We start from the raw sequence: 12,172 nt of genomic DNA, 5'->3' as shown, positions 1-12,172 counted from the left end.
GGGTTCGTACGAACTCCCGGGTGGGCGATCAGTCCCACCTTAAAAATAACACTGAACCACAAGAGTAGAGTATCCAAGCGGCTCTACTAATTGAGGTTGGACTCGTGGTGGTCGTGGTTTGCAAACAAATTGTACCTTAGCTGGAAGGTACCGGCCAACCAGAGCAGGATATAGAGTGCTCTATCTCTCCGGGGGTGGTGAAAGGCACGGCTGAAAGGCTGTGCCAGAAACCACAAAACTGCCTTCTTCAAGGCACATGTATGGATGTGCTTTTTTAAAAGCACTTCTGAAATTGGTTAGCATTGCACTAGCCAAGGGGATGTGACAAGTATATACATGTCAAATCTTCCTGGTATTCTCCTCGAGGGTGTCTGAGAAGTCCCCTCGGGGATAAGTCCGGACGTTAAAGAACCTCACAGATCTCAACATCAATGAGAAAAGATGGGAGAATGATCTGCCCTGTCACGAGTCCAACCATAATCCTGGTTCAGTTGAGGCTGACTTCTAGTAATTCCTTCGTAAGTTTTGCTGATGGCCCTTCTAATAAAACCTAGTTGCCTAATAGTTATGTATAGCTTTTGTTTTAATAGCTGTAGTTATGTAATTGTTTCACAGCCATTCCGTGTCTTTCGCCGATGGAGGGATCCATCTACCAACTGTTTAGTCTTGTCAGTCCTACAAAGATAACAATGCAAAAACAGTAAGTTTTTAAATCTAAAAAAAACCATGCGTGGTTCGTATTATACATTTTCTAAATGACGTTATGGCCCACATTAAAAAAGCCCGTGGAAGATGAACAGGCTGATCAATAACAGAAGAAGAATTGCAGCTTGATTGAAAAGGCAGATGAAGGGAAAGTTGAGAAAATCATTCCATCAGGAAAGAGGCGGTTTTGAAATAGCAGAGCACTTAATCCTTGATTACCTCTAAAGAGAGGAATCGTAAATAACAAAATGCTGGATTTTATACGAGATTTCCTAGAACGAAAAACAGCTCTTGATACTTCACCAGTGCTTTTCTCCATGTTCCCTGTCCCGAAAAATTTTATTCTAAAAAAAAATTATTCTTCGTAATATTTACTTTGATCACAAACTTTTACAGTGGATATTGAGTTTCCAACCCCACTGATTCGTGTTTTGACCCTATAGAACAAAATGACGATGGTTACTGCCGATTAAACGCACATGTTTATTCATTTCTTGATCCTGCTTTTTCACTATTTCTAGACCAACAGAGCATTTTGTGAGAACAAACAGCATGATACACCCCAAATGATGATTTGTAATAATCGAACAGCTTAGATAAAAACTTATTTAACTGTAAAACAATTATCAACCTTGATAATTTCAGCTGCAATTGACATACAAAACACACAAACCCCAAAAATTAACTTTTGCTCAAAAACAGGTTCTATTCCTAAAGCTGGGAACACACTTACCCGATGCAACGCCATGCGACGCTACCCGACGCAAAGTATGCTCCCAGCTTTACTACTTCTCACCCTCTGACCAGCAAGACATTGGTGCTATTTATGACTCAGGAACGAGGCTGGTCACAATGTCCTACCACTTATATCCCTTTTTTTCAACTAGTTGTTAGGACTGTTTAAACAATTTTGTTTTCTTAATAAAAGGCATATAAAATCTGCACAAACCAATAAATAGACAAGTTACTGTTACTTCTTACATAAAAAAAGGCTGTTGAAAAATGCAATTAAGAAGTGTAATTAAAAATTTGAACAAAAGCAAAGAGCAAACCTAAAGTGGATGGAATTCATACCAAAACTGTACAGAGTACAAACAGTTTACTGTTAGAATTACATAAAATCATACTCTAAGCCAAAGTAGGATAATTCTGACTCAAATGGAAATCTAGATTAGTTTGTCTAGTATCGTAGGTGGTCCAAATTTTGTCTTTTTATTATACTATGTAAGGTTTATATTTTTATTATAGATAGATACTCAGGTACATAAACTCTCAAGTTAATAATAACGCCAGTGTTAAAAGAAAATAAATAAAAAATAAAAATCTAAGTAGAATTGGCTATTATTTTGATGTCATCGCCGTACATTAGAACTTTTATGACAATTCCCACATTCTTGGACAGGTCATTCAGGGGGATAAATAAAATTGGGCTCAATACACAACACTGTCATATCCCGCACTTACATATCAAAATAATTTTTATTGAATTAAGGATGTGTGTCTAATTTATGTGCATTTTCATTAGATTCTAGTAGATTGTATTTTTTTTAATTCAATATTTTGTTGCATCTGAAATTTTTGGTTACAAAAAAATTTTATGGTACATAAATATATTTTTAACTATTTACATACATAAATATATTTTCAACTATTTACATATTTACATTGATGGTAGCATATAATCAATATTATTCTCCTAATTCACTTCGCTAAATATACATCAATACCTACTCATCAGAAAGGAGGTCCCGGGGCTATTTTCTCTAGATGCCTTGAGATTACAAGGATGGTCTGAGTGAGACTGTTGGGTGAGTGATTGTAGTTGTGTTTTGTAAATTGTAAATTTGTTTTCTCATTGATAGCTTGGATTGTTATTCTGTATGTTTGTAGAGTAGACCATAACATCTGTTTAGGTCTTGTTATTTTAGTCGTGTATGCTGATACCACATTAAACATGAGTATAAGTGGAATCCGTGGTAACAAACACTGTCAGATTTGGGGATAGGATTGTGAGAGATTTGGTTTGGTGTGTAAATGTGAAATGAACACACTTGCTTTCATTATCTTCATTTGCCATTGTACAGTCTACACAAATCAGCCATACATGTAATATGTCCTTGCAGATCTTCCGAAGCAACCTCAAGATCGGGGTTAAAGGAGACTACAACTGTGTCATCGGTAAAGGATGCAAAAAAGGTGTAGGTTCAGTGGGAACATCTGCAGTATAAAGAATATATGACTGGTCTGAGTACAATGCCCTGTGATACTCTCACGGTCAGAGAGTGGTATTTGGAGCAATCTTAGTCAGACCTGAAAGAACCGCTCAGTTATATAAGAGTGGAAAATTAACTACAGGGTATTTGAAAATACACATTTTAATTTGTACAGAAAACGCTTCAGTCACACTATTCTAACACTAAAATTTAATATCGACCATATCAAGGGGTGAAGTATAAGGAAATGAAAAAGAACAGTCCATTGGTATAGGAAGAAAAATCCAAGACTAGGTAATTTGTGTTTTATTTCAATGATATAAATTGTTTTAACTCAAATTAAATATTTATCCTCTGTTCTTTGGCCCATCTCTTAATTACTCTGATTATGGATTCAACCTGTGGATTTGTAGAATTCCGCAACAGATGAATAACATTTGCAAGCAAGTCACTGTTAAAAAAATAATTTTGATAATTTCACATTTGAAAATATTGTTTTATTAAAATTGAAGTGGGACACATAAATTGCCATGGGACCTGCATACCTCACCCTCAGGCCAAAATGGGATTTTTGGTGTTTTAGCATCCTTAGGGTATAAACGAACAAAAGCATGGATCTTATCTTTTCATAAACAAAAAATGTACCAATTTAAAAAAAAAAAAAAAAAAAAAAAAAAAAAAAGCCAGGGACCACTATGGTTTGAAGGTCTTTTTTTAAATGATCCATACTCCGTACTGGTGCCAAGCAGTCCTACCTTGGCGGTCCTAACAAAAACATGTAGGGATTGTGTCACATTACTTAGGAATAGGATATAGCAATCTTATAGAAAACTGTACACACTGGGTATCATTACTAGTTGATATTAATTGCAACAAATGTCTGGATTGAGATAAATTAGCCTTAAAATTAAAAAAAAAAAATCGTCTTCAAAGAAATTTCATTGGCTAATGTGTTCGGTGTTTTAGTCCAGGACAGAGCAGTTTGAAACATGTGTTGAATGCATGGAAAAAGTGGTATTGTGACCACAACTCAATCCGTGCTGCCGTGGCACGAGGGTGAGGGTTCACTTGGGATCACTGGCATTTTACACGTTAATGAACTGATCTGTCATAATTGAGAAATTGTTTAAACACACCTAGAGCTTTTGTTAGCGATGATCATCTGAAATGCACCGATGCAAGCTCCCCTTTTACCCTCCCAGTACTCAGGGCTTGGATCCAGCCGCTCAAGGAGGTCAAACGCTTTGGCAGCGTAATAAAAATGGCCCATTCGATAACAGTCATTTGCAATGAGTAAAAGTAAATTGAATGAGTCGGGTGATGTTTCCATTTTTATATAAAGTTCCCAAGCTTGCTGAGGTTTTCCATTCATTACATCTACCAGATAAAAAAAGGTTAAATTTGAAAATAATTAAAAAAATGTAAGAAACTGACATGCCCTGGCTAAATGGCTAATATAAATATAATCGTTAACTATTTTTTCATTTTGAATCATCAAAAATGTTTCTTCAGCTTCTTTATAGTTTCCGAGTGCTGATTTTGCCTGAAAATAAACTAGGTTAACCTTTTTATGAGCAGTGTTATATCGGAAAACTTACTTGGGCATAATTATAATTGAAATTGTCATCATTAAAAAAGTAACTTTTAATCGATGTAAGATAAACATGAACATCTTCAAACTGTTTCTGCAGAAAATATAACGATGCCATGCACTGTCTTCCTGGTATTGTATCACACTCACTCTCACTGTTGCCCACCAGGAGAAAATACTGTTCAGCAATTTTTAAATGCTCCCTCTAAAAATTGCTGATAAAAGTTCCAACTGAAGATCTTTCACTCTGAACAGTTTTAATTTAACTTACTGAGTTTGTCTCTTGGCCGATTGCAACGTTCACAATACCTTTTAAAATATACTCATGGGGCACTGACGGTTCTAGATTCTTGATTAAATCGTACGCTTCAATATAATCACCCTAAAATGTGCAAATACGCAATATATATTGTATATTACTATCATGTATAAAGTAGAGAACAAATATATAAATAAAAGTAATAAATTTACTTGTTTGAAATAATAGATTACAAGGTTGAGTCTCGCTTCGGGTATCACATCAACAAGTGGCGGAAGTACTTGCAATGCTCCTATACCACTTCGAAAAACTACCAAATTGTGACGGATTAGATCGTGACCAAATGCAAAAGAAGTAGAACTCAAATCCTTAAACACAAAATATCCACCGGTTTAAAAATTTCAACACACAATTCAACACCTTCCTAACAGTTAATTGAACTTTTAAAAAAACTATTTGTTTTACCAGTAATGGTTTGATTTCATTTTCAGCGGCTTTTCCATTTTCTAATTTGAAAAAATTGCAAGCCTTTAAATTGAGGGCAATAGCCGAATCTGGGTACTTTTGTAAATATGCCCCAAGCACTTCTTGTGATACGTCATAGTAATCCAGCTTGTAATAGCACAAAGCTACATAAACATTCAAAGCCAAAAATTCCCTGTAATTATAAAATCATGATAAAATTGTATGCATCTTTGTTTCTAAAAATCTTACCTTTTATCTAGAAGGATTTTTTTATAAATGTCTATAGCTTCTTTATGATGCGAGCGAAGATAATGAAGTGCGGCCAGTGAAAGGCTGTCTTCTATTGTGTTTTCAAGTTTTTTGTGGTTTTCGATTAGCCGTACCTCATTGCCCAGTTTGTGACAGAGATGGAACAGCAGTCTTACCTTCAGTGGACAGTCTGGGACCTTTTCTAAAACCTGATCGACAAGTTTTATTTAAATTACTGTAGAAAATAAACCAATGATGGAGTACTTTGTCAGCTTGTTGATAAAGCCCAAGAAAGAAGTAGCAGCAGGCAAGGTTCACGAGCGTGTCACTTGGAGGGTTTTGTAAAGCAGCTAGCGTCTCGTAGATCTGCATTGCTCTCTTGTAGTCACCCAGGTGGAAGGCACAATACCCGAGCCATCGGTCGGTCATGCCGTTCGATTTACCATAGCTCTGCTCGAACTAAATCAAATTCTGTTTTCCTCCATTTTTCTACTAATACTTTAAAAATACCTCTAAAATTGTGATTGCACCAGTGTAGTCCCTATTTGCCAAGTATTGTTCAAGTGTGGGAATGGCCTTGTTGCTATTAGAGCTTTCTGCTGCAACAGGCCCAAATGCCGGCTTGACTCTTGAAAGGATCTAAAAAATTAAAGCATTAGACAGAGAATCAGGGAAATACCGCACTGTTGTAAGAAAAAGGTGTCTAAGGAAACGAGATTGCCTCTAGTGTTAATTTTGCAAGCCACTTTACCAATCAGACAGAAGAAACTTTGACTAAAGAAACCCATTCATCTGGTAGAGACCAGTTTTTCCATCAATTTACATATGGAAGATGTTAGAGAGATTTACCAGTAACTTGAGACCCTGAATGATGACTTATATTTTGGGAATATGGATGACTTTAGTAGCTATTGGCAAGTCTCCCTCCAAATAATAAAATATATAATAATAACAATAATTTATTTAAAATCCCTAAGACTTTATGTTGCTCTGAGGCTCACGGTTTTGATCATGCTAATACATATTTATTTTATTTTATTTATTCATTTTTACAGGCAAAAACTCATTTCTTAATAAAAATGTATACAAAAGTAAGGAGAAAAATATATACACAATACAGTGCTTATAACTAACTCATAATTGATAAAGAATGAAACACTATACTATACATCAATAAAAAAGACAATTAAATCCTTATAAATAAAACAACATAAAGATTTAATTAAACACCCTGTCTATATAATTATAACGACTAGGAATTATGCAAACAAAAATATAAAAATAATATAATAAAGCATTATAGCTCAAAAAATAAACACAAATGTAATTAAATTAATTAAAGCTTATCATTGGTTTTGTTAATGATGATTTTGATTACCGGGATGGATAATTTTTAATTCAAACAATTCTATTTTGTCGTACTCCTAATCGGCGGATTTCTTCGTACAGTAGTTGTGAAGTTATTAATACAACAGGGAACATTTTCAGCATGCCAATGACATCAAAATTAATTTCCCTTATCCAGCTCTCTTAGTTATAATTTGAGCAATTAGTTTTTGTAGGTTTCATGCTAATATTACTCTGTGTATACTCATATCAAATAATGTCTGGGTTTTTTCTTAAAAAAATAAAGCATTATAACTATATATGAACAATTTTACCAATCTATTTGAAGAGATTTATTGTTCGTAAATGTGTAAATAATCACAAAGAAACTAGTACATGTAAGGACATACCATTGCATCCACTCACACCAGCAGATTCACTGAATGTTTGTAAAGTGGTCAGCATGGCAACGGGGACAACAGACATCACCCCCAACCACCTACATAATAATTAATAAAAGTTCAGTGTCAATATGTATATTTTAATTTTGTGTTGTATTTTATGTATGATGACGTAACAATCAAGAAATTTATAGTAATTTTTTATTGATAATTATATGAAAGTATAAAACATGCAAAGAAGATAGAGATAGTCCTTTTAACATTAAAACATGCCAACTTGTTAGCAACTTTCAAAAAGATATTCAAATAAAAAAAAACTGCATTTGGAAGCTTGACAACTTAGTACGTAAAATGAAATTTGATTGTCATGTTGGGACTGAGTTGTTCTTCAAAGAAATTTGAAATGTCTATTAAAAATTTAATTATGTCAATTTGAAGACATATTTAATACTGTTTTGCCCTGATGAAAGGTTGATAGTAACAATGAATTTCTTTTTTGCAAGTCCATACTGTGATCCAAATTATTCGATAGTACTGATTGTAAAGGATGGTGCAATAAAGGCAAATCGTTTTTATCATCTCGTGATTCCATCACCTTCTACAAGCTAAAAAACTCTATGATTAAAATAATATAAATTATATAAGTAGGTGAAGTAATGAGGAGCAGTCAGGTTTGATCATCAAAAAAACACTTTTTCATTTAATTTGTCTACCTTTATACCGGTCATCTTCAAAGCCTGAGTAAATACTATGAAATAATAATAATATAAATAAATATATTATGTCATTATTATTTTATCTATTTATTTTTTGTGTCACCTCATCTAGTCACAGGGAAAATATATTATTTATTAGTAAAAGATGCAAGTAATGCATGAAAACTGTCCTCATAACAAAGGTTGGTCTGAAGATTATAGAATACAGATACAAGTTACAAAATAATACAAAACCTTTTTTTTTAAACAATGCTTGCATATTATTTTTCACCTTATATTGTTTTATTTATTGAGTTTGAAATAAGGAGGGTAAAAAAAGATTGAAAAGGCTTCTGCCAAAGCACTGTTTCACAAATAGCAGGTTATTCACCTTATCACTTATCATTCTTTTCAGAATCGCCAGTCGGCAAGATTTATCCTTTTGCTATCATCTTGAATTTGATGATTTTGATGATTTGAAAAATGGTCCAGGGTGTCAAACATATCATCCTCGTCCTGTCGGGGAAAGGAGGCGTCGGCAAATCCACTGTCAGTGTCCAGTTGTCCCTCGGTCTCAAAGAAAAAGGATTCAAGGTATAAACATACTCCTTGTTTTATTTTAATTCTATTTCAGTTTGATAGTTTTGATGTTCCACATATCTTAGTTAAAATGTAATTAATTATTATTCTTGTTGTATAAATTTTATAGTTTTTGATTGAATAATCCTCTATGGCATGAGGTTTCGACAGGGGTGACCAATTGAAATCCCCAGTTACCTTTATTTATTTATTTTTTATTACCTATTGATTACAGTATATAATATACAAATTAGCCATAAAATTCAAATACAAATATAAATATAAAAGCGACATTCAAGTCAAAATGAATTTACCAACCACTTTTTAGTCTCGGGTTAAGGATGAAAATCACCATTTATTTTATCGTTTTACCACCAAATACTTTTATACATGACAAAGAAGAAAATAGGTATAAACTGCTCAAAAATGAATAGGGATATTGGCATTTTTGTAGTATTTTCTTTACCTAACATTTTCATTTTATTTTCATTATAAAATACATTAAAATTGATTAGACATCACTATGTTTTTTAATGAAGGAAAATTTAATCAAAGGATTTTAGAAAATTACAAAATAAAATATTTTAATTCCATAATTTTGTTTATTGGACACAATATTTTTTTAAACAATTAATACCGTGTATATTGTCATCTGTTAGCTAAAACCTCTGTGAACTTGTTAGGCATACTGTTAATAAAGTTGTCACTAATTTCATAAGGAATTTCACCCCAAAGATGTTTCAATGCTGCACTCAGTTGCTGTAGGTCAGCTGGCTGCGGATGGTGATCGAAAAGCTTTCTCTGCTCCGCATCCCATATGAGCTCAATGGGATTGAGGTCTGGAAACAATGGGGGAAGGGGCAAATGGCAAATTCCCAGGTTTTCTAATGATGAACAACTCTGCCTCATGAGGTCTGGCATTGTTATCCAGAGATCGAAAATCATTGCTTATGAGATCCCTGGTTTGAGGGACATATCCCTCGATACTTGCCGACATAACAGGCTGCGGTGAGGTTGCCTTCAATAATATGGAGTCCAGTTTATCCTCCAGCCCAGACCATTACACCACTTCCTCCAAACTGTACTGAATGGACCACGACCTGGTGCATTGTACGCATCCCCTGTTCTCAGTAGATCCTTTGGCGCCTGATTACAGACAGAAATCTGACTCATCGATAAACATAACAGCATTCCAATTGGTGTTCTTTTGTACCATATTCTCCTGAGTTGATGGTGACAGGCTGTTGCTGTAGGTTATCTCAAAGGGGCATACGATGTGAGGCCAAATTCCCATAAATGATTACGAATTATTTGTGTTGATAAAGGCCTTGCCAAACAACCTTGTACTTCATTTAGGATCTGGCATGCATTACAGGGTTCCGTCTTGTAGCAGTGACAATATTTCTATCCTCCCTTGGCATCGTAATGCGCTGAGATTCACTACAGGCCTCCTATCGGCACTTCCTAAAGCCTGGAAGACCACGCTCTGAGAAACACCAACTGCCTCTGCAATATCCAGTTGCCGGTGACCTCGGTGACTCATTCTCACAATAATATTGTGAATTTCTGGATCAAGATGAAGTCTTTCCATGTTTAAAGAGAATTCAACTGGATTAAAATGTAGAGAAGACGAGAAAAGTTGATTGTTTACAAAATGCATAATCTTCATGTTTACTATTCTTAATTAAATCCGTTAATACTAAAAATAAGGATTAACAAATTTTTGGTTTTGGCTTGTATTATCTTATTTTGTTTTATTCAACTAACAAGAATATATAGGTTAATTTAATTAAAATTAATAGAATAAGAATAAATTGCAAATAAACCTATTCATTTTTGTGCAGTTTACATGAGAAAGTAAGAATGCCAGATGTCTTAAAATAATTTCTGTACCATTTCCTCCGTTTTATTCTCTTTTGCACAGAAAACGCCCTCCTCCATTGGCCTGAGGGACAAACACAGAGGATTTCATTTCAGCAATAACTTCTCATAAAATAATTTGAAATGAAATTTTAAGGCTGTGTAGAGTAAGATATTACTCTAATAAATAGTTACGCTAATAAAAGCTTAAGTTAGGTTTTTTTCTTTTGTTACATAAAAAAAGTACCAAATGGAATATTAATGTCCAACCGCAGTTATTGTTGTGAAAGAGCAAAAATTAATATGTATGACACCACAATATATCAAATTTTAATTCTACGTTCATAATTTTTGTAGAATATACTTTCACTCATTCTTTTTTATTTAAAAAGTTTCTTACCAGCTATAGTGTTTATTTTTTTCATTTTGAAGGTTGGCCTTTTGGATATTGACTTGTGTGGCCCAAGTATACCGTATTTACTCGATCTAGAGGGCTCTCCTGTCCATAAATGCCCAGATGGATGGGTCCCGGTCTATACGGACAAAGACCAGTCATTGGCCGTTATGTCTATCGGATTTCTATTAGCCAACAAGACAGACAGCGTCGTATGGAGAGGGCCCAAAAAAAACAGTGAGTTAATATTGTTAAAAAAAACCTGATTAACACAGAGGCAATATTAAAAATGTTCTTTTTATGATACAAATATTATATAAGAAAAATTACTTTGTTTAATTTGTCTTTTGCTCAGGTATGATAAAACAATTTGTTAATGATGTCTACTGGCAGGAGCTTGATTATTTAATTATTGACACACCTCCTGGCACATCAGATGAGCATATCACTATCGTCGAATGTCTCAAGTAATATTTTACATATTTTTATCTAACCATCATGTACTACAGATATTTTAAAAACAAAAAGGGACTCGTGCGATGGTGCTGTTCTGGTCACTACACCTCAGGCTGTATCATTGGAAGATGTCCATAAAGAAATCACTTTCTGCAAAAAGACAGGGGTCAACATACTCGGATTAATCGAGAACATGAGCGGCTTTGTCTGCCCCAATTGTTCGGTATAAATTTATACAATTAAAAATGAAGAAAAAATGTATAATTTATTTTTTTGTAGGAATGTACGAATATATTTTCAAGTAAAGGAGGCAAATCTCTAGCAGAGCATACCGGCATACCGTTCCTAGGTACAATACCCATCGATCCGAATATCGCTCGCCAAAATAAAAAAAGCATTTTAACGGTGCACCCAAATTCAAAAATAGGAGAGGCATATGACCACATTATAAAAACACTTACATGTGAAAAAATGGAAGAGTAAATCTTTTAATTTAATACGTGTATTTTATAAAATCTATTTTGTTATCGTTTAATAAATATAGAATATTTTTTATAACATTTTTACATGTTTCCTTGCTTGTGTGATAGTGGTAGGAAAAGCTAGGGAGATTTTTCTGAAAGACCAATACAGAGCGAATAGGCAGATCAGGATGATCAATAATGACCATATTAAAAGTTATGAAGGTAAAAAACTATTTGGAAGGAGCAACTTTTTTTATTATTATTTTTTTTTTAAACATGTTTTAAAACTATTTAACGACATTTTGGTTAAAAACCATTATGTGGAATGGAGAAATTTCTTGCTTTATGAAATTCTTACGTCAAACTTTTGCAAGTTTCACTTTTGAATGAAACAACAATTATCAAAAATTAATACTCTATTAGCAAGTATTGATTATTGTGTCCTAAATCGGCATTTCTTGAATATCTAATATAAGGGCTCTAACAATACATTTAAAAATATTCGTTGTGTACAT

General features: G+C 33.7%; 2 protein-coding genes across 2 annotated transcripts; one reads left to right on the top strand and one right to left on the bottom strand.

Moving 5' to 3' along the window:
- Positions 1-3,209: 3,209 nt before the first annotated feature.
- Positions 3,210-7,479, bottom strand: LOC106673776 (intraflagellar transport protein 56). The gene is made up of 11 exons (XM_014406030.2): positions 7,219-7,479; positions 5,993-6,121; positions 5,747-5,941; positions 5,483-5,691; positions 5,234-5,426; positions 4,981-5,136; positions 4,781-4,891; positions 4,517-4,714; positions 4,353-4,461; positions 4,055-4,295; positions 3,210-3,369 (listed from the first exon to the last, which is right to left on the bottom strand). Exons 1-11 carry the CDS (start codon positions 7,219-7,221, stop codon positions 3,258-3,260), a joined length of 1,656 nt encoding a protein of 551 aa, XP_014261516.1. The 5' UTR covers positions 7,222-7,479; the 3' UTR covers positions 3,210-3,257.
- An 802-nt stretch (positions 7,480-8,281) lies between these two features.
- On the top strand, positions 8,282-11,751 carry LOC106673778 (cytosolic Fe-S cluster assembly factor NUBP2 homolog). The gene is made up of 5 exons (XM_014406035.2): positions 8,282-8,498; positions 10,776-10,974; positions 11,093-11,204; positions 11,266-11,416; positions 11,473-11,751. Exons 1-5 carry the CDS (start codon positions 8,388-8,390, stop codon positions 11,674-11,676), a joined length of 777 nt encoding a protein of 258 aa, XP_014261521.1. The 5' UTR covers positions 8,282-8,387; the 3' UTR covers positions 11,677-11,751.
- The last annotated feature ends 421 nt before the right edge of the window (positions 11,752-12,172 follow it).

This window comes from Cimex lectularius, unplaced genomic scaffold, assembly GCF_000648675.2.
Source record: "Cimex lectularius strain Harlan isolate CLEC.00 unplaced genomic scaffold, Clec_2.1 scaffold6, whole genome shotgun sequence".
Lineage (NCBI taxonomy): Eukaryota > Metazoa > Arthropoda > Insecta > Hemiptera > Cimicidae > Cimex > Cimex lectularius.
This window is presented reverse-complemented; position numbering and strand designations above follow the sequence as displayed.

What these genes read in the sequence shown, in the direction of transcription:
- LOC106673776 (XM_014406030.2), bottom strand. An exon ending in TTTATCAACAAGCTGACAAA is followed by an intron (nt 5,692 to 5,746) that starts GTACTCCATCAT and finishes CTTGTCGATCAG; the next exon opens with GTTTTAGAAAAGGTCCCAGA. An exon ending in TAGCCATTTAGCCAGGGCAT is followed by an intron (nt 4,296 to 4,352) that starts GTCAGTTTCTTA and finishes TTTATCTGGTAG; the next exon opens with ATGTAATGAATGGAAAACCT.
- LOC106673778 (XM_014406035.2), top strand. Translation starts at nt 8,388, where the DNA reads ATGGTCCAGGGTGTCAAACATATCATCCTCGTCCTGTCGGGGAAAGGA. An exon ending in GAGAGGGCCCAAAAAAAACA is followed by an intron (nt 10,975 to 11,092) that starts GTGAGTTAATAT and finishes TCTTTTGCTCAG; the next exon opens with GTATGATAAAACAATTTGTT. An exon ending in ACTATCGTCGAATGTCTCAA is followed by an intron (nt 11,205 to 11,265) that starts GTAATATTTTAC and finishes AAAAACAAAAAG; the next exon opens with GGACTCGTGCGATGGTGCTG.